This window comes from Lonchura striata, chromosome 3 (assembly GCF_050655825.1).
Source record: "Lonchura striata isolate lonStrDom1 chromosome 3, ASM5065582v1, whole genome shotgun sequence".
Lineage (NCBI taxonomy): Eukaryota > Metazoa > Chordata > Aves > Passeriformes > Estrildidae > Lonchura > Lonchura striata.
This window is the reverse complement of record NC_140705.1, coordinates 19,946,615-19,967,029: the sequence shown is the minus strand read 5'-3', so window position 1 is coordinate 19,967,029 and position 20,415 is coordinate 19,946,615. Positions and strand designations below refer to the sequence as shown.

At 37.9% G+C, this 20,415-nt stretch overlaps 1 protein-coding gene across 1 annotated transcript; it reads left to right on the top strand.

Annotated features, from left to right (window-relative positions):
* The first annotated feature begins 80 nt into the window (after positions 1 to 80).
* Positions 81 to 19,782, top strand: ACP1 (acid phosphatase 1). The gene is made up of 6 exons (XM_021551262.4): positions 81 to 130; positions 10,788 to 10,861; positions 10,964 to 11,077; positions 15,517 to 15,578; positions 17,752 to 17,857; positions 18,754 to 19,782. The coding sequence occupies exons 1-6, from the start codon at positions 88 to 90 to the stop codon at positions 18,829 to 18,831; spliced, it is 477 nt and encodes a 158-aa protein (XP_021406937.1). The 5' UTR covers positions 81 to 87; the 3' UTR covers positions 18,832 to 19,782.
* The last annotated feature ends 633 nt before the right edge of the window (positions 19,783 to 20,415 follow it).

Sequence of the window (20,415 nt, the reverse complement as noted above, 5' to 3'; positions counted from 1 at the left end):
ACAGGCAAATCCCTCGGCCGCCTATAACCGCCGGTGCCGTAAAGCGAAGCGCGGGCGGTGCGACAGCTGCGAGGTCCTCTGAGGAAGATGGCGGCGGGGGAGGCGAAGTCGGTGCTGTTCGTGTGCCTGGGTGAGCGCGACAGGGACGGCCGCTCCCGCCGCACCCTCTGCCTCCGCTCCGCTCTGCCCCGCCGCTCCTCGGCCCGGGGCACCGCCGGGGTGGGGCGGGAGCGCGGTGAGGCAAGGGCCGGGCCGGGGGAAGTGCGGCACCCGCCGCGGTGCCGCCCTCGGACGGTTCCGCGGGTTTGCCGTGTCGGGGAGGGCCCGAGTAGTAGCCGGGAAGTGAGAGAGAAGGCGGAATACAGCTGCGCCCTTTTTGTGATAGGAACGACGAGGAAGGGCTTGGCATTGAGGGCAGAGCACTGGAGCAGGTTGCCCGGAATGGTTGTGAAATCTCCCTCTCTAGAGACGTTCCCATCCCATCTGGACGCATTCCTGTGTAACCTGCACTAGGTGACCCTGCCTCGATAGGGGAATTGCACTAGATAATGTCCAGAGGTCCCTTCCAACCGTAATGGTTTTTTGATTCTGTGAAAGTAGTAGGAAGTAGTGAAGAAGGTGAAATGCAGTGTTGACAAACACGAATCTTGTGTGTGGGAAAGTGCAACACCTAAGTAGTCATAAACCAGCTCTGACCTAAGGCTGCTGCTTGAGGGCAGCACGGAGAGGTGGCTTTGAGCAGCGTTCTGATACGGGCTGTGCAGCACTTGGCCTCTGGAACAGCGGGGTAGGATTGGGGAGCCTGCCCGCAGGCTTGATGTTGGGAGCACTTGACGTGGGAAGGGGAGAGAAAACCACAACACGAACCACTGAAGTTAATGTAAGAGCTGCTGTAAAGACAGGGAAAGAAGGGTAGGACTTCAAGTAAAAAAAGGAACTTGGTGGAGGCTGATCTGTTATGATCTAATAATGAAATTCTTGATCTGGTATGGAAATGAGTGAAAAGAATTAAGACTTTTTTGAAATGCTAACAAAATGAAGAAACAGGAAACTTCCTTTTACTGATACTTTCTATGGTTAAGTTGTAAATCTTGTCATGCAAAGTCCCAGAAAACAGAAGTTTGATGTGATCAGAAATCACCTGAATGCTTTTCTGGAGTTTAGGACAGTCGATTACTGGTAAACAAAATAATAACAACCAGCAAATAGCTAACCTGACAATACAGATTACAGAGCCATGCCCCATTTTGTACATACTTTTGCTAAACTTCTGCTTTCTTCAGGGCATAACTATCCATGTGGCTCTCTGCTCTGCTCTAGGAGGGCTGTTGACATTATCTGCTTCCTAGCCCATCTAATCTTATCTATGTGCTATGAACCCATGGCAGTTTGCCAGGTTTGTTACAAAACCGTTAGTTAATGTTTGGGTTTCTTGCTATCTGCTTTTTTTGTTGTTGTAATAGGATATATGCAGATTAGTTGAATAGTAAAATAGGAGTTTAATTTTCTGAAATATGTTTTGATGTTTACCTTTGAGTGAAATCAACCCCTAATAATAATCCAGAGAAAACATCCTTTAGTAAGGGATTATCAATTGCTGTGTGTTTAGAAACTAGCGGTCAATACAGATGTTTTTGTATAAAACATCTTAATTAATAGGAATCCTCTTTCCCAAACATGATGTTCTAAGGACAGTGGTAATCACCATCCCTATGTGCTGAAGGGTGCACCAGTGCGGAAGAAGGCTGGTCTGGCTAAACAGGGAGTTCTGGCTGGAACTGAAGGAAGAAAGGAGAGATTATGACCTTTGGAAGAAGGGGCAGGCAGCTCAAGAGGACTAAAGGATGTCATGAAGTTACGCAGGGAGAAAAATTAGAAGGTCCAAAACCCAGCTGGAACTTAGTGTTTACTGCCATAAAGAACAAAAAAGAATATTTCTATAAATACATCAGCAGCAAAAGGAGGGCTAAGTAGAATCTTTGTCTTTATTGGATGGAGGAGGAAGCAATGACAAAGGATGAGGAAAAGGCTGAAGTGTTTAATGCCTTCTTTGCCTCAGTCTTGAGCACTCAGACCAGTTTGTCTCTGTGTACCAGCCCCATGAGCTGGAAAAAAGGGATGGGGAGTAGTATCACAGATTAACAGAATAGAATCACAGATTCACTAAGGTTGGAAAATACTTCCAAGATCACCAAGTCCAACCTTTGACCAAACACCAATCTGCCAATTTAAACCATAGCGCTAAGTGCCACATCCAGTTGGTTCTTGAGCACTTCAGGGACAAGGACTCCCTCACCCTGCTGGGCAGCTCCTTTCAATTCTTAACCACCCTTTCAGTGAAAAATTTCCTCCTCCTGTCCAAACTGAACCTCTCTTGAGTCTGTGTCCTCTTCTATTACAAGTGGCCTGGGAATAGGCCACTGTCTACAGTCTCCTTTCAGGTATTGTAGACAGCAGTAAGGTCTCCCTGAGCCTCCTTTCCTCCAGCTTAAACAATCCCACCTCCCTCAGCTGCTTCTCACAGGATTTGTGTTCCAGACCCTTCACCATCCTTGGTGCCTGCTCTTCCTTGGACACTGTGCAGCACCTCAATGTCTTGTAGTGAGGGGCCAGAGCTGAAGGTAAGATTTGAAGTGTGGCCTCACCAGTACTGAGTACAGGGAGACAATCTCTGGTTCTGCTGGGAAAATTATTGGCGATACAGGCCAGGATGTCACTGGCCTGCTTGGCCACATGGGCGCCATGGGCACACTGCTGTCAGCTGGGTGTCATCCAGCATCTCCAGGTCCTTTTCTGCCAGGCTGCTTTCCAGCCATGTTTCCTGCACTGAGGGACCTGCTAGAAGTGCTCACTGTGCCACTTTCAATCATTTACCATCAGTCCTGGTTAGCTGGGAGGTTGTGGTTGACTGGTGGTTGGCAAATGTGACACTCATCTACTAGAAGGTTTGAAAGAATGATGTGGGGAACTGCAGGCCAGCCAGCCTGATGTTAGTGCCACGGAAGGTCACAGAGCAGATGATCATGAGTGCCATCATGTGGCACAGGACAACCAGGGCATCAGGCCCAACCAGGATGGGTTTAGGAAAGGCAGGTCTTGCATAAACGACCTGATCTTCTGTGACCAGGTGACCTGCCTCGTGGATGAGAAAAAGAGGCATGTTGTCTACCTGGACTTCACTATAACCTTTAACACCATTTCCCACAGTATTCTCCTGGAAAAACTGGCTACTTAGGGCTTGGGTGGGTGCACTGTTTCCTGGGTAAAACACTGGATGTGCGGGCCCAAAGTAGTGGTGAATGGATTTACAGCCAGCTGACAGCTGGTCATGCATAGTGGTTCCTCAGGGCTCAGTGTTGGGATCAGTCCTGTTTAATATCTTAATCAGTAATATCTGGACAAGGGGGTTAATGGCTGCTGTAGTCAGTTCACAGACAGCACCAAGTTGGGTGGGAGTGTTGATCTGCTGGAAAATAGAAAAGCTCTGCAGAGTGAGCTTTACAAGCTGTGTCAAATTCAACAGTAAGTTCAACAAGACTAAGTGCTGGGTCCTGCCCTTGGATCACACCAACCTCTGCAGTGCTGCAGGCTGAAGACAGAGTGGCTGGAAAACTGCCCTGTGGAAAAGGAGCTGGAGGTGCTCATTGACCGCAGCTGAACATGAGCCCGCTGTGCCCAGCTGGCCAAGAAGGCCAGTGGCATCCTGGCCCAAATCAGCAATAGTGTGGCAGCAGGACCAGGGCAGGGATTGTCCCCCTGTACTCAGCATTGGTGAGGCTGCATCTCAAGTGCTGTGTCCAGTTCTGAGCCCCTCAGTCAAGAAGGACATTGAAGTGCTGGAGTGTGTCCAGAGAAGGGCAGCAAAGCTGGTGAAGGGTCTGGAGCACAAGTCTGAAGGGCAGCTATGGGAGCTGGGGTTGGTTAGCCTTGAGAGAAGGAGATTCAGGAGAGACCTTGCCACTCTCTACAATACCTGAACTAAGTTAACAGAGACAAGAGGAAATGGCCCTAAGTTGCACCAGGGAAGGTTTACATTGGATACTAGGAAAAATTTCATCGCAAAGGTGTTGTCAAGCATTGGAAGGGGCTGCCCAGAGGAATAGTTGAGGCTCCATGGGTATTTAACAGACACGGTGTTTTGTAGACATGGTGTTTAAGAACTTGAGCTAGTGGGGGACTTGGCAGTGCTAGGTGAATGGTCAGATATGATCTTCAGGGTCTTTTCCAACCTAAACTATTCTGTGTTTTGTGAAACAATTCATACATGTGGGTGTGTAAGCCCACAGTTGTGATTTGCACTATAACAAGGTTCTAATGCAGGAGCTCTTTAGTGTAACATAATAGTTTCTATTAATTAATTATTAGGCCTGAGGAAAGGGTGCACAAGTACCAATCAGGACCAGTGTTAATAGGATGGATTGTCTTAATCAGATGTTGTAAATAGCCTTTAAATTTCCTCTTATGTGTTACTGGGTTATAAAAAAAAAACAACTTAGTGATGTGTAGTGTGAAAAGGTAATTGACATGATAAGCGCTTTTTTTTTCCAGTGACATACACTCTTCTCAGTTAAATTTTGTAGGCAATTTGTTTCTTGATCCTGCTTTAATATTGCTTTTTTTTTTTTTTTGGTTATTTTTCAAGAGTGATACCTTTTCCCACCTAAATTTTATTAGGAATAATAGCTGAGATTATATCTGAAAAGAGTACTAAACAGATTTCTAGAACTGCATTTAATGCAGTGTTGGTTAATGCAGTACGTTAATTCTAAAGTTTGCCACTTCTAGTGAGAGTGGATTCCAGAAATGACTCTTCTTCATGAAAAACTAGATTTTCTTTCTACATTGTTTTGAAAGAAACCTATTACTGAAATATCTATTGTGTTCTTTGTTTGTAATGAGATAAGCAGATAGTCATTACACAACAAAATACAATATAGTTAATGTGCGTAACTACATTAATGATAAGGGTTCCTCGTCACTCAGAAATAATTGAAATACCCAGCAACATATCTAATTACACATATGAAAAGGCACCAGAAAATGTTTTTTTTTTAAATTTAAGAAGAGAAAGAATTAAAAGTGAAGGTGAATCAAAATGCAGTTTGCTCATTTTACACTTACATAGCTCATGTAATTAACAGTTGAGCTCCAGAAATGGGCTTAGTATGATGTTGTGTTATATAAGTCTGCCTCTTTCTCTCTGATGATTTCTCCGCTATAACAAAACAAGCTGACTGGGCATCTTAGACCAGGTACTGGCTTTCTGATCTCTAGAGATGGAGGAGTGGTTGTAAGATAGGTATACTGTTGAGCAAAGTGGGTTGGCTAGATCTTCAGATTATTAATGCTTCTTGTGAATCACTGCTTATGAGTATTGTCTCTGGGGATCTAGACTGCATAAAATAATTTCTGAAATGGCACTAACTCAGTCGGTATGAGGACATTAGATGACAGTTACAGAGGGATTTGAGTTTCCTGATGCAGTTGTCACAATTCATTGTATCTGTTTAGATACAGCCAAATGCTAGGTTTCATGGGACAAAATTCTGTTTATAGCTGCAGAATGGGAAAGCAATAGGTTTGGTAAGACATTGAAGAAGTCATGAACAGTTGCTGTAATGAGGATTCTTGGCAACTTGACAAAAAGAAATGTCTTTTTTTATAAAGAGAACCTTAGACAAATGTAAGGGAAATTATCTTTCTTCTTTGTGTTGGTAATACAACTGTAATAATACAGTGTCTTTTTTAATCTGTGTTTCAAAATGATGCAGAATTACTAGAGAGTTGAAAGCATGATTGTAAAAGTAATCTTGGAATTGAAAAATAAGATCTATGCTTAAAATATGTTAAGGGTCTGATTGTTGTAACTAGGTGCTTATGTGTTAAAAACTTGTGTTTTCCTGATGCACCTTTAGGTTTATTGGAAAAGCCTGATGTACCAGCAGTTGATTAATTCAGGATAATTATTCTTACTGAAAGGAAAGATTTTGAGACACATGTCACACACACACACATGCAAATGCAAAGATTGGGGTATCTGAACTAAAATCTGTACCTTGAATTCCTACAAAAGTAATTGAATGCTGAGAATGACAAGATGGAAAGAACTAGGTCTTGTGATGAAGTTCTGACAGGAATTAGAGTGCAGAACATAATAAAGTGACTAGTCAGTTTTAAACACTCGTGAAGGGGACCTTATGAATGGTGCAAATGATGGAAAGTATTATTCCAGTCACTTGGGTAAAGTGACCATTCATGGAAACTTTAGTAGAATAAAAACCAGATTTTTGTATATGAAAGGATGAAAACTAGTAAAACTAGTTTTGTTACTAGCAGCAGACAGCATAAAAAAGGAACAAGGGAAAAGCATTTGTTTGCATTTGGGGAAGCTCTGAAAGAAGTGGGGAGCTGAATAAAGAACAATTAAGATCCAAAACCACTTGAGAGACTAAGTTATTGGATCAGCATATTCAGAGATGGGGAGTGGAACTGAGCAATAAATGGATTCAAGTTCCCACTTCTGCCAGTAGAAGCAAAGATGCCATTTCTGTCTGGGGTGGGTCAAAGATTACTGCAGAGATGGGAGTAAGAACTCCAAAAATTAGGTGTTGGCTTAGGTCACTGACACTGGAAGCCTTGTGCTTAGAAAATTAATGTGAAAACATGACTTCTTAAAGTGATTGACAAATGGTTCCAGTACTGATTCTGTGACTGAAATCTCTTGTCCTTGAATCATTGTATTCGGAGATGTTTCAGTAGGTGGACTCTAGCTACCTTGGGTACTAGTTTTGTGTGATGGAAAATGTCACTACAACTTAAGGAACTTGATATGAAAAAAAATCAAGGGAGAAGATGGAGATTTTGAGAATTTGAATACTTCTGCCTTCTGCATCAAGCCAGCATGATCAGATCAGTTGGAAGTACAACAAAACAGAAAGGGAATGTTAGAGGAGGATAGGGAGTGAAGATAATATGTAAATAACATTTAAGGAAAATAATGCTTCAAGACCAAGGAGGAAGGTAATTGCCCTATGATTCTTCTTGTGAAGTCTCTCCATTCTCCAAATACATCTGTCAATCCATAACTTAGGAAATACTGTACATCTGTGAGGATGCACAGCCTGGAGAGATCAATGTGGGATGTTAAACTGTATCTGAAATGGATAGAAATTAGTGAGGAAAGTGACTGGAAAACAAGGATTAAGTTTGCATATGTTAGCAGGATAAGATGGAGCTGTACATCAATCTTGAGATGAGTGCTAACAGTTGCAAGGAGTAGCATGGGTAAAAGTTTTTTAAGATGAAAATAATATTGCAGAGTATGTGGGGAAAAGAGCTTCTCTTAAGTCAGTTCTGTGATTCTGTCCATAGTTCCCAAGAATATATTAAAATACTGCTTGAGGTTCCCTAACAGTGTTAATACTTCTGCTAATATCTGGAGTGTGTCATCAGGGAAGACATGAATTTTTAAGTCACAAACTGGGTTAAGTGTTGGTTTCAAAAATGATACAACTGAAGTTTCTAGTTGCTGCTTGAAGTGGTAGTTAATATGTTTAATCAAAGATGATCATGCTTCATTATGGTATTTTATATGATATCATTAAAGATTCTATTTATGGCATTTATTTTAAGAAGTGAGCAAGCTGTATAAGAGGGAAAATTTGGAACTAGTTCGATCCATGTGAAACACAAGGCTAAACAAATGGAAAAAGCTATGAAGGATTTATTTCAAAACCACCATTTTGAGATTTTGGGAGCTAGTTAATGAATTACAAGATCCAAGAGTATTAATCATTGTTTTTTACTGAAATGTTGAGTGAAAAGTTAACTGTTCATGCACAGTTGTGTGGGATCACTCATACAGAGAAAAAATTTTGCTCAGGAAGAAATGGATGGCCTCCACAGCTGGTGTAATGAAAGCAGACTGTAATACTTTAGAAAAAAGACTTAAAGATCACCTACCTATTTGAAGTAACAAAGAAAGAGAGGGAATGGACAAATTAGGAGTAGGGACTTATAAATCTGATACTTGTGAATGAGTCAAAGGTGATTGTAGAAGTTCTCAGGTTATTTTCAAAAACACTACGTACCTATTGCAGACTTTTTTTAATTTAAAAAACAAATGGGAACAAACTTTTCATGTAGTGTAATCTGTAGTTTTGTTTGAATTTACTTTTCTTGAATACTGACATATTAGAAATGCAGATCTGACTTAACTGGAGTGATTAGATAAGGTCAGTTAATTTCATGAAGAGATTGAGAGCTTGGTTTGTTTAGTTTAGCACAACTATGCTTGGCAAGGGTTCTGTATCTGTTGAAGGAAAGACAGAGACTGGCGTTAACCAAGATCAGATGAGCAGAGACTAAGTTGGAACTGGAAGGTCTTATGCTACCACAGGAAATTAATACCTGGAAATGCCTTTTAAAGTGGAGCTTTATGTGTTTGTAAGAGGAGTGATGCTTTCAATAGGCTTTCAATATCAAAGAATTGAATTCATTGATATGGAGGTTATTTTCTGTCTTGTGCTGTATGTTACCATGTTTTGAAATTTTACTGTATAATGCTTAACTCAAAAACTAAGATTATTTTTTTGCTTTATTTTAAGCACTTACATAATTAATAATACTAACTTATTTTCTCACTTAACCACATAGGGAGCCCCAAAATTTTCTTGTTTTATTTTTCTTCCAAGACTGGTTTAATTTCTGTGCATGAAATAAACTAATTCAAATAATAGACTTATAGTATGTTTTCTCCTGGAAGATCTGCTGACATCAGAACTCAATGTTTTGGCAAGATCAGTTTTTCAGTGGTTAGCCTGTTCCTTTTGCCATTTATTTGATTTGAAGTTCTCTAAATCTTTGATAGTAATTTGGTATTGCTTCAGACCTTCACTTCCTTCTTTGTGATTTTTATAGCTGATGTGTGACAGCAAGTTATTAAATGCCCAGGCCATAGCAGCTGCTCTCTAGCAATGAAGTATCTACCTTGGTGTTTTGTTTAAAAATGAGATAAAGTGCCTCATGTGAAAATTTCTCTTTGCTGATGGAAATTTAGCTTTGTTCATTGGAATTTTTTTTCTTTTTACAGTTTGAGATTTGGGAAGAATGTAATCAGTAGTAGGAGAGTGATTTATTTAAGGGTACAGAGATGAGTTTCACCATTTCTGGTATCTAATACTTATCTGCTCAAAAGTCAGAGATGAGCAAAGTTACACATTACATTTGATGGGAACGGAAGATTTATGTGTATGAGTTACTGCAATCTGCATTACAAATCAAATATTATGAATATCCATCTAGTTACTGAAAATTGCTTAAGGATGAAAGAGCTAATCGTTGAAAGTAATCATTGAAAAGGCTTTTTTTTTTTTTTTTGTTGAGACACTTCATTCTTTTCAAATCAGAATTTCTGCATGCATTTTTAAGAGGTCTGCCGTAGATTGAGTTATAGTTACAGTTTCAGAACAAATATGCTGTAGATCCATTATTTTTAATTTTTAATGGAGCTGTAATTCATTGTTGAAATAGGTTCTTTTTGAAAAAAATATCAGATCAAGTGGCTAGGGCAGTTGGAGGCCATTGGAAGGGAAGATTGTTTTGGAACAAATAACTGTTTGTTGGCTGGTTGACAGCATTTAAGCTTTGCCATGTGATTTTTGTTCCTAATCCTCTGTATTTTGGGCAGAAAAAGTTCAGATTAAAAAAAAAAGTGATGTTTTTAAAGCTTACGTACTTGAGTTCAGTTTTTGCGGGTTAGAATAGTTTCTGGATGCTGCTCTTGATGAGGGCTCAGTTTGACCTGTAGTGACTTGACTTCAGTTACCAAGAGTGTTCTTCTACAGGCTGTTCAGCCATTTCAGTACATTTTCACAGTGGTGGTGGCTGTGTTTGGACGTGTTCAAGAGACCATCGGATAGTACAGAATCCTAGAATGATTTGGGTGGGAGGGGACCATCAGCTAGGTCATCTCATCTAGTTACAATGTCTTGCAATAAGCAGAGATGCCTTCCACTAGACCCAGTTGCTCAAAGCCCCTTCAGACTGGTCTTGAACGTTTCCAGGGATGGAGCACCACAGTTTGTCTGAGCAACCTGTTCCAATGTCTCACCGCCCTCACTGTGGAAAAAAAAAAAAATCTTGTTTCTGTCCAATACAAGTGTTCTCCATTTCTGTTTAAAACCGTCTTGTCCTATCACTACAGTCCCCTTTATATATAGAAAGGTTGCAGTAAGATCTGATTTCTCCAGTCCTTTTCTTCTTCAGACTGCACAACCTCAGTTCTCACTTACAGGTGCTCAGCCCTCAGATCATCTGTGGCCCTCCTTTGTACCCACTCCAACAGCTCCATGTCATTCTTGTGCTGGATGCCCCAGAACTGGATGCATTAGTCCAGGTGGAATCTCATGAGAGCTGAGCAGAAGGGCAGAATCCCCTCCCTCAACCTGCTGGCCATGCTGCTTGTGATACAGTCAAGGATGTGATTTGCTTTCTGGGCTGCAGATGCACTCTGCTGACTCATATCCAGCTTTTCACCCACCCCAAGTGTCCCCAAGTCCTCCACTGGGCTCCTCTCAATACCTTCATGCCACAGTCTGTACTGATATTGGAGATTGCCCCAACCCAGGCACAGGACTTGGGGTTCTCATATACACAGTTTGCATTCTGTCTGAGTAAATAAAAATCTTTAATCTGATCTGGGCTGAAAAATCCACGCAATTACTGTTTTTTTGTTTTCAAAATTTTGAAAAAGTTTGAAAATTTACTTGAATCTTTTGTTTCCATAGGAAACATCTGTCGCTCTCCAATAGCTGAGGCAGTTTTCAGAAAACTTGTAGCTGATGAGAAGCTTGAACAAAAGGTAAGCTATTGATTTCTGTTCCAAGAAATAACTGTCTCATAGCCAGTCAGAATATAAGCAGTGAGGAAAGAAACATAAAAATATGAATTTGTTTTTCTGTAGTGGAGGATAGACAGTGCAGCGACATCTGCCTATGAAATAGGAAGCCCTCCTGACTATCGAGGACAGAATTGCATGAAGAAGCATGGCATTACCATGAATCATATTGCCAGGCAGGTACTGTACCTTAATTTTCTTAAAATCTCTGTATGTATTTGTTTTGTTGTTACAGTGGAGGACAGACAGTGCCGCTGTTTCAGACTGGAACGTGGGGCGCTTTCCAGATACAAGGGCTTTAAGTTGTCTAAGAAATCATGGCATTGAGACAGCACATAAAGCACGACAGGTAGAAGAGAGTATATTTTCTTCCTTATTCATACCCATGACCTAACCATTGCAATCACAGATGTCATTTGACCAATGCATGGTTAAGCATCAAGTAGTAAATAAATACTCTGTGCAGTTTTTTAAGGACTCCAGAGTGGCTTAACTCTTCTAGTTGAGCTTAACAAGTTTTTTGTTATTAAGGTTCATTGGAAGTATAACTGGAAAGCATTGAACTAGTTTCTGCATTATAGAAAACTCCTGCCTCCAAATGTGTAGTATTCTGATAATTTTTAAAATACTTTTTTAAAATGGACTTACTCTAGTAATCTGTGACAGATCCTTCAGCAAGGAATTGCATATTTATTTAGCAAAAAAAGTAGAATACCTCTTCATCACAAAAAGCTTTTGTACTCGCATGTAGGTATTTTAAAAATATATTGAGTGCTAAATTAGGATGAAAGCACTCAAACCCAAGATTAGTAGCACAGTTGGTGGTAGCTTCAGAGGAAAACAAACCCTTGAAGCATTCTTAAGTCAAAGACAGGTTTGCCACTTAGTGAAATCCTCTAAGTTTAAACTAAACTCGTATCTGTTTTCATTAACAAAATAACATGTATTTTCGTACTGAATTCCAGAGAGATTGGAAGTAAATGTGTCTGCATCTATTTAAATCATTTAGACACTGATATATATGCACATAATTTACTTCAGTTAACTATTCTCTGGATATAAGATACTCTTTTAGGGCTTGCCCTTTACTTACTTTGAGTTTACGCCACTACTTTTTGTATTGACAAAAAGACAAGTAGTCTTATTATTATCTTACATTTCTATTCCGTTCAGAATTTTTCTTGACCTCACTGAGGTCATATTTACTTTCTTCACTTTTCAAAGACTACATGTTTAGTTTTTTGACTTTCAAAAATAAATTCTCTCAATTAGTCAATTGCCCTCTGCTGACCTCTCCTGATGTTAATCTCTGTTTATATGAAACAGAATTAAGCACAGCACCATTTCAGATTTTTCAATAATTTACTATTAGAATAATAACTACAAAAGTCTGTTGTGACCTTTTCCTGTTACAACATCTGGATTTACTGTTTATCAGTTCTTAAAAACATTATTTGGCAATACACAAGCTAAATGGTATTGAAGTTACTCAGTCTATATTTCAGTCATCACAGTAGCATGACATGTTTGTCTTCCTAGAAGATACACCTTGGAAACTTGAGAACTATTCTTCTAGGTGTTCCTAGAGTGGTTTATGAGCAGCTAAATTAAAGCAAAGGACCCAAAACAAGTTGATCCTCGTCTTGAAGCAAATCTTTATATCTTCCTTTGGCAGAGAAGAAATGAAAAGACTTTAATGAAGACATTTGCTTAGACATTCTGGCAAATGACGACATTTTTCAATCAGAAGACTTTAAAATGCTACATATTCAGGGAGAGGAAATTAAGAGTCAATAAAAGGATGAAAATTTGTCTAAATCATTCCAGTACACATAGTTTATTTTATAAAGAAAATCTTCAAATCCCTGAATTACAGGTAACTGTTTATTTTGCACTGATGTTAACAACATCAGTTGTTAAATTTTTTTTCCCTAAACTTCTGTCAGACAGTCTCTGCTGATTCTCTGAACTGCAGACCTGATAGGGTCTTGTGGTACTTCTGAAAAAAGAGGTATTGACAGTGTAGAATAGGACTGTTCAGAGTGGTCAGGTTTGTACAAATGGAAGTGTATTTGCTTCACTTTTAGAGACAAACTTAAGGATAGAATTTTGTGTGACACTTGCTTCAGAACAGATTAAGGAAGATTTAAGAACAGAGGCTGCAGAAATAGAGAGTAGGGATTTATCTTCTGTTGTCTTCGAAGTACTGTACAATTATCCTCTTCAGTCCTGTGGAAAACTGCTTCCCACCCAGTGAAAGACACCTTCTCTCATGTAATTTTTTGCATAATTATGATAATCATGGATTTTAGCTTTTTTTTTTTAAATTCAGTACTACAAGAATGGCTTATGTAAAAGAGAATATCAAATTGTTCATGTTCTACCATCATGTGCAGTGATATTCTAAGTTAAAAGTGAAGTACAAAAACAAATGTATATATTTATATATAAAATAAAGTTGTTATCATTTTAGTTAATCACAGGTTGCATTTTGAAATTCTCTTAAGCTTTTATTCTTCATGCACAAACCAGAACAGTTTTAATCATTTTCACTTTTATTCATGCTGAGGCAAAAAATGGTATGACTCATACCATGCATTTGCCTTAAATATGAAATTGAGATCAGAAGAAGGTTGTATTAAATATTGTTTCACAACTGGGTAAATTTGAGGATCACTACCTCTCTGTGGGTTTCAGACAGAGAAAATGAGATTTCCCTTCTGTAAATAAAGGGAAATGTTTCACTAATAATTTAATAATTGTTACGTGCATTTTTAAAATGTAAAGTTATTGTTATCTGTGTAGTTTCATCCAAAGTTGACTACTTGAACTCTCTACTACACTTCTCAAAATGTATCTAAATTTTTATGTCCTAAATTTCATCCCCCAAAGTACTAGTTTTAGTAGTTTTGAGGAGTCCTTTCAGTTCAATGGAGTTTGCTCAATTAAAGCTTTTTTTTTTTAATCTGACTCTATGTTATGGCTTAAAAGCACAAGCCAAATGGTGGCCTTGGTTTTTGGGCTGCATTTGCAACTGTATTAGTGCTGGTCGGAGGGTAATAACTGTCACATTGTCCAGCGTTCCTAGTTTATTCTTTCATTTGTCTGTACAACAAAGAAATCAGTGCCCTCTTATTTTCACAGGGGCAAGTGTTCAGCTGTGTAGAGCAATCAGAAGCAGCTTGTAGAAGTCCTGATTAGATTTGCCAGGAAAACAGAGCTATTTCCACTGCAAAAATATTTTCTTAGGTCAGAGGCACTGCATGAATACAGCAAATATTTTTACAGTGAAAATAAACAAGTCTGCATTAGTTTTCATCATTAACCCTTTCTTTTCATGTGTATTCCTGACCTTTCTTCTTCAATTCTCTTTGTATGTAGTGTTTCATTTATGGCTTTATTCTGATAATAATTTCTGTCTATCTTTTCCTGCTCCCTGTTACGGGACCTTAATCAGTATCTATTTGCCGTCTGCACAAAAAAAATGTGGCTGTTTTGCCATCTAAACCTTAAATACATAAATATTTTCTACAAGTTAAAACTCTTGACTTACAGAATAATATGTTTTGCCTTTTGGCTGTGTACTTGCTTACTTCTCTAGCCCATCCTTTGTAGGATGCCTGCCAGAAAACCTGTTCTTGAACAATCTTCCCAAGTTTCTTGGTTAATGCCGCTTCATACATCCCTATGCATGAAAGAAGTATTAAAGTGAACTCTAATATTAAACTCTATGGACACCTGGTTCAGATATCTTATACCAGCATTGGGGGCATGGTCTGGGAAGATTTTACCCTAAACTAAAGCTTAAATATAAACTGAAATAAAATGACAACTGGCAAACATCTGCAGCCATCCTTAAAACAAGAAGATGACATTAGTATTTAAGTCAGTGGTTTATCTGCTGTGTTTCCCTACATGACTTGAACTCAGATCTCTGAACTTAATTGATACTCATGTTTAGGAGTCAATAAATTACAAGAAAGAAAAAGAACAGATGGTATGATGGTAGGAAGATGCACAATAGATCCCAGATTTTTTCATGTCATACTACAAATTTTGTGAATTTACATTATCTAAAATACTGTGGATGCATTTGTTTTTAAGAGATTGTAACTCATACCATCATACTTCAGCTTTTGGTATATATTCTTGTGCAGTAGCAGATTTCTAGATTTGAAGTATTGCAATTGATTTTGGGTTACTTATATTTTTGTTGTCCTATCAAGAAAGTAATTCTCCTATTTTATTTTAACCATTTTATTGCATGGTTCCCATAATTGGAAATTGCTTTAGTTGTAGTAGTTGAAAAGTACTAGAAATGTTGTTTTTAATAATGTTCTAAGTTGATGCATGAAATGTAAAAGAAAAAAAAAATAGAAAAGGTTGGTTAAATTGCTGACTTTTTTTTGTGGAATACTTGCAGAAATTGATACAAGGTTTTAAATATATTCTACCATGATTTTTTAAGTTATTATAAAATTGTATAAAGTTGCAGTTCTATTCTTTCCCCCTGTGTCTTTTTTTAATAAATCAGAGCTACAGAATTTGAAAACACTCCCCCCCCACCTTTCATTAAGCAAATGCAGTTTGCAGGCTAAAGCACCTATTTTTACTTCTAGATTACTAAAGAGGATTTCCAGACTTTTGATCATATACTTTGTATGGATGAGAGCAATCTAAGGTAATGTATGAAGAAATGGAACAAATTCATGTGGATTACTTGTAGCGATGTCTCTTAAGTCACTTGGAAGACAGATGTCACATTTTACTCCTTAGCTTATGTTGGGGTTTCTTTGTTTGGAGGGGTTTTTTTTTACATGTATGTGAATGATGTGTTAATGGATAGATTCTTCACTTCTAATAAGTTTATTGAGCCAGAACTCAATGGTTTATTTGTGTGATACGTGCCACTCAAGGATGAAGGGCATAGAAATTTAGTTACTTTGTGCTATATACAGCTGATGCCTGTATAATTAAGAATGAGGATGTACTTACTGTCTTGATTGAAGTGATCAGTTTTTCTAATTGCATGGCAGTTAAAAGACAAAGTGGGAACTTGGAAGGGATTAAATATGGTGTGTTTTGGTTTTTTTTTTACTTTTTTATATAGAAAAATAGAGGGAACTCTGAAATTAGCAAGGTTGTTAGCTTGGGGGACGTCTTGTTTTATTGCTAGCTGTGCTGTGGCTAAACGTTCTTAAGAAAGATGTGGTTAAATAACTACTGCCTAGTGTAAAATTTTGGATATCACTAGCAAAATTTCTATTAAATTACATGCATATTGAGGATTAAGGAGCTGAATTTAATAAACTACAAGTGTCAAAGTGCTTGTAAGGGCTATTGTCAAGTTAGTTTAAAATGGTCCAAACCACCACAACCAACAAGAAAGCCTAAATAAAGACCCTATTAGTAACACAAAATCTTCCAGAAGCAGCACCACTTAACTGAAATGATTTTGTTGAATTTTCTAGAATGTCTTGAATAAGCTCTCTTCCACAGCCTTCGTGAACAAAGGGTATGTAACACTTGGCTTGATTGCAGTGTCTCAGGCAGTGACGTGACAAGGCTTCCTTCTAGTTTCACTTGAGTTCTTAAACAGAAATTTGAATTAACAATTTATTTGATAAGAACTCTAGAGCAGAAGAAATGTCAGAACTGTAACAGGGATATTGCTGCTGCTGTGCTAAAGTTTTCCCTTTAGCTTGCACTGAGTTCAACTGTATGGCCTAGGAATGCTTATTTGTAGCTCGAGGAGGCCAAGCTGATTCCAGGTGTTGATGGAATGCCTGTCATATCCTTTTCATTAAGTGGTATGCCAAAAACCCTTAAGAAGATGGTCTGACATTTTTTTAATAATAGAAGGCTAGAGAATTTATTGAAAAATCTGTAAATTCAAGCAATAGCTAGATAGAGGATCTCTGATTTTTCTTCAAGCAAAACCAGTACTGTGGTCTCACTGCTATTTCTAAACTATCTGAAATTAATTTCTTAATCAGAATTAATAATTTTAATGTAATATCTTAAAACTAATATGGTTGTGACTAAGTATTCACAAGGGATTTCTTTGCCTTTTGTAATGGTGAGTAAGTAAAATGATGATTTGGTATGGAGATGTGTAATATTAAAATAATTTAGTATGTTTTGGGAGTTCATTGTGAAGATGATAGTACTGAGGTGCCTTTAATCTGAAGATGATGAGAGGTCCATTTTAAGTGTGGATAACAGATGACCATTTTTGGGATAACAGACGGCCATTTTTAAGCAAATAGGGAAAATGCCATCTCATAACTAGAATGTTCTATCAATGGGAGGCAACGTAGAAGGAAGAGGATGTGACACCTGGTGAAATGCTACAGTATATCAAAAGGAAAACAGGTGTAGCACACCGATTTGACATTTTCTGTTAACTGAATGTGGTAGGATTTCACATGAGCTAGAGCATAGCACTCTCAAACAGTGACTTTGAGCAGATAAGAGAATATTACTCATACTTCTAGAAAAATACCTGTATCATTTCCATTGTTTTTTGTTCAATACAAGCTAAGAGTGAATGTTGAAAGTGCTAATGGTTGATTTGAGGATGAACTTACTGTTAAAAAGTTTTTTTAAGCAATGAGTAAAATGCCGGACTGCTTCTTTATGCTCTGAATTCAGTTTATGTCTTCCATACTCAATTAAAAAAGACCCCACATAATGAGAAAAACAAAAATAAGAAGCAGCATAAAGTCCACAGGATTGATAGAGTCCAGACATGTTATTTTCCTGCATTGTCTAGAAATGGTTGTGAACATCTCGTACTGATGCCAAAATTCTGAATGAAAATTCAGGGGAATGTTTTGTTTTCTCTTCTACAGAGATTTGAACAGGAAAAGCAACCAAGTTAAGGACTGCAAGGCCAAAATTGAGCTACTTGGAACTTACGATCCACAGAAACAACTTATCATTGAAGATCCATACTATGTATGTATAAGAAATTCTTTGAGTGGCTTGCTTAAAAATTGTGTGCATAGTATAATCTCCCAGATCATAATGGGGCTGTGAGATACATAATCTGATGTTACACAAAGTGAAGTGTAAACCTTTTTTTTAATGATTTAAGAAAACTATATATTACTGGGATAGGAAAGGAAAATGTTACTATGCTTATAACATTTATTTGAATTAAAATAATGCAGTGCACCTACATTTTCAATATTGGGTGAAACCCTGTTTGATCAGCTTCATACAAAGAGGATGTGATCAGGAAAGTTAGAGACATAGCCATTGACGCAGGTGGTCAAAAAAGTTGGATAATGTCAGCCAAGAGCAAACAATTAGACTAATATTCTTCAGTTAGGAAACAGAAGTGGATGAAGATGCAGTAAGATTCTGTAAAATCTAGATGTCATGGGGAAAGCTGAATAAGTAATTGCTATTCATTACCCAGGAAGTAGAGATTATGGTATAGTGGTAAGCAAATGGTATTAGTGGGAAGCAGGTTCAAAACAAAAAGGGGTTTGTTTTGGGCTTTTTGTTTCCACACAGTGCTTTATTAAACTCAAATTCAACATGACAGTTTAGTGTGAACCTAAAAAAGGAAAAGACTTAAAAGGCTCAGAAGTGAGTGGAAGAAATACATGAAGGAAAGTAATGTAGGACTGTTGAATACAAAGTCGCAGAATTTGTCTCTGGAAATTCCTGAACTCAAATTAGAGAGAAATATGCCAAAGCTATCACCAAGTATTTGCACTGTTTTTATTTTTTCCTAATGTCTGTTGTTTGCCATTACTGACAGCAGACAACCCAGTCTGCAATTTGTATTTGCTCTTTAGCCAGTATTGTTATTCTTACAGTCTCTTTCCTCACTTCTTTTCCAGGGGAACGAAAAGGACTTTGAAACCGTTTATGAGCAGTGTCTTAGATGCTGTAAAGCATTTTTGGAGAAGTATCATTAATGCTTCATCATGTAATTTCTAAAAAAAAAAATAATTAGCTTCTTCTGAAATATGTAAAGTTTACTTGAATGATGTATTTAAATTGTAAAATTATGCCTCTACATTCAGTACTTACTCAGTTTAATTTTGTATTTTAGCTGTTCTGTTATCTAATGAGAAAATGTAGAAAGGTTTTAATTGGATTACATGATAACCATTTTGTCACACATCAATGTAGTTATAAAGTATATAATTCAGTGTAAATTTTTCTGTAAACTCTTCCAGTGCTTTCTCACAAGCACTGTAAAAGTAACACCTTGCTTCTTTATATGTAATGCTGGCTGACCTGAGGTCTTGTCATCAGTGAGTTGATTTTAGTCAAGTTTCAGTGGTAGTCTGTGAGATAATAATTGATCTGATAGAACTGGCTAAGTCTTCCTTTAGTCTTCTGGTCAGTTCCTAGCACAGTGTAACAGCATTTACCTTGAGGAAAAAAACATACCAGCTTTAAAGCTGAAATGTGAAATCACATTTTGTATCTCACAGTAGTAAAATACTCAAGTCCATGCAATACAATGGATGAGAAATTTGCTGTAATCCCAGTTCCTACATGAGTGTCAGACAGTATTTCCAGATTTGCTCAGAAGGACGTACAGCCTGTCGTCACAAGTGTTCTTTGAGAGTACAGTCCAGTGTAAAGGCAGTCCATCTGTAATACAATCCTAAGTTAGCAGAAGGCTGGTAAGTAGACAATTCTGCTCTTGGACGAAATTTGAATGCTTTGTAAAAGTCTTATGCCTGCTTTTCTGAACATCACCCTTCCTGTCTGCCTTAGACATGTAAATGTACTGAGATCAGTAATGTAAGTGATACCGTGATGATTTTCTGTTTTGAATAATGTCAGCATTGGTATGAATTAGCATTACCACATTATCTGTAAAACTGGATCTATAAAATTTGTTTTCTTATTTAGCCTTGTTTCTGTCTTTTGCTGCCTTCCAAACTTGTAGTCTGCACTTGTCATCTGTTCAACCTTCTGGGAGAGAGATGGATTTCAACAGTAGATCATGTTATTCTTGGGGAGGCTGGAATCCTGGTGTCACTCTGTGTTTGTTGCAGACTTCACAATGGTGATTAAGTTTATTGGGACTTCTGCTGTAGAATAGATGTGTTTGAGTTAATGAGGTTTCTGTTTTGTGGTAAAATTTCAGTCAGACATCAAACTTCAGAACTTGCTTAGAAAAGGTAGATGGTAGAAGGAATACTTAAATACAGAAGGAATACTTAAATACAGACATCAGAATCTTTGCGAATTATTTGATTACCATCAGTTTTGACTTGTAAAAACAAGTTAGGAATTGCAAGCTAATAGCTGTTTCACTTTTCAGGGACAAAGAGTTATACACTATTTCAGATGCAATTAAGTACTGCCTCTGGAAAAATTATTTTCCATTTCTTTATTGATGTTTTGACAAAGTAAATGGGGGAAAATGATGGGCAGCTAGGGACAAAACATCCTAAATGTGGTTTGATGCACTGACCACAAAGGTGGAAGTATTTAGGCATAATCTAGTGTTATTCCCTGTGAGAATGACCATTTCAAAT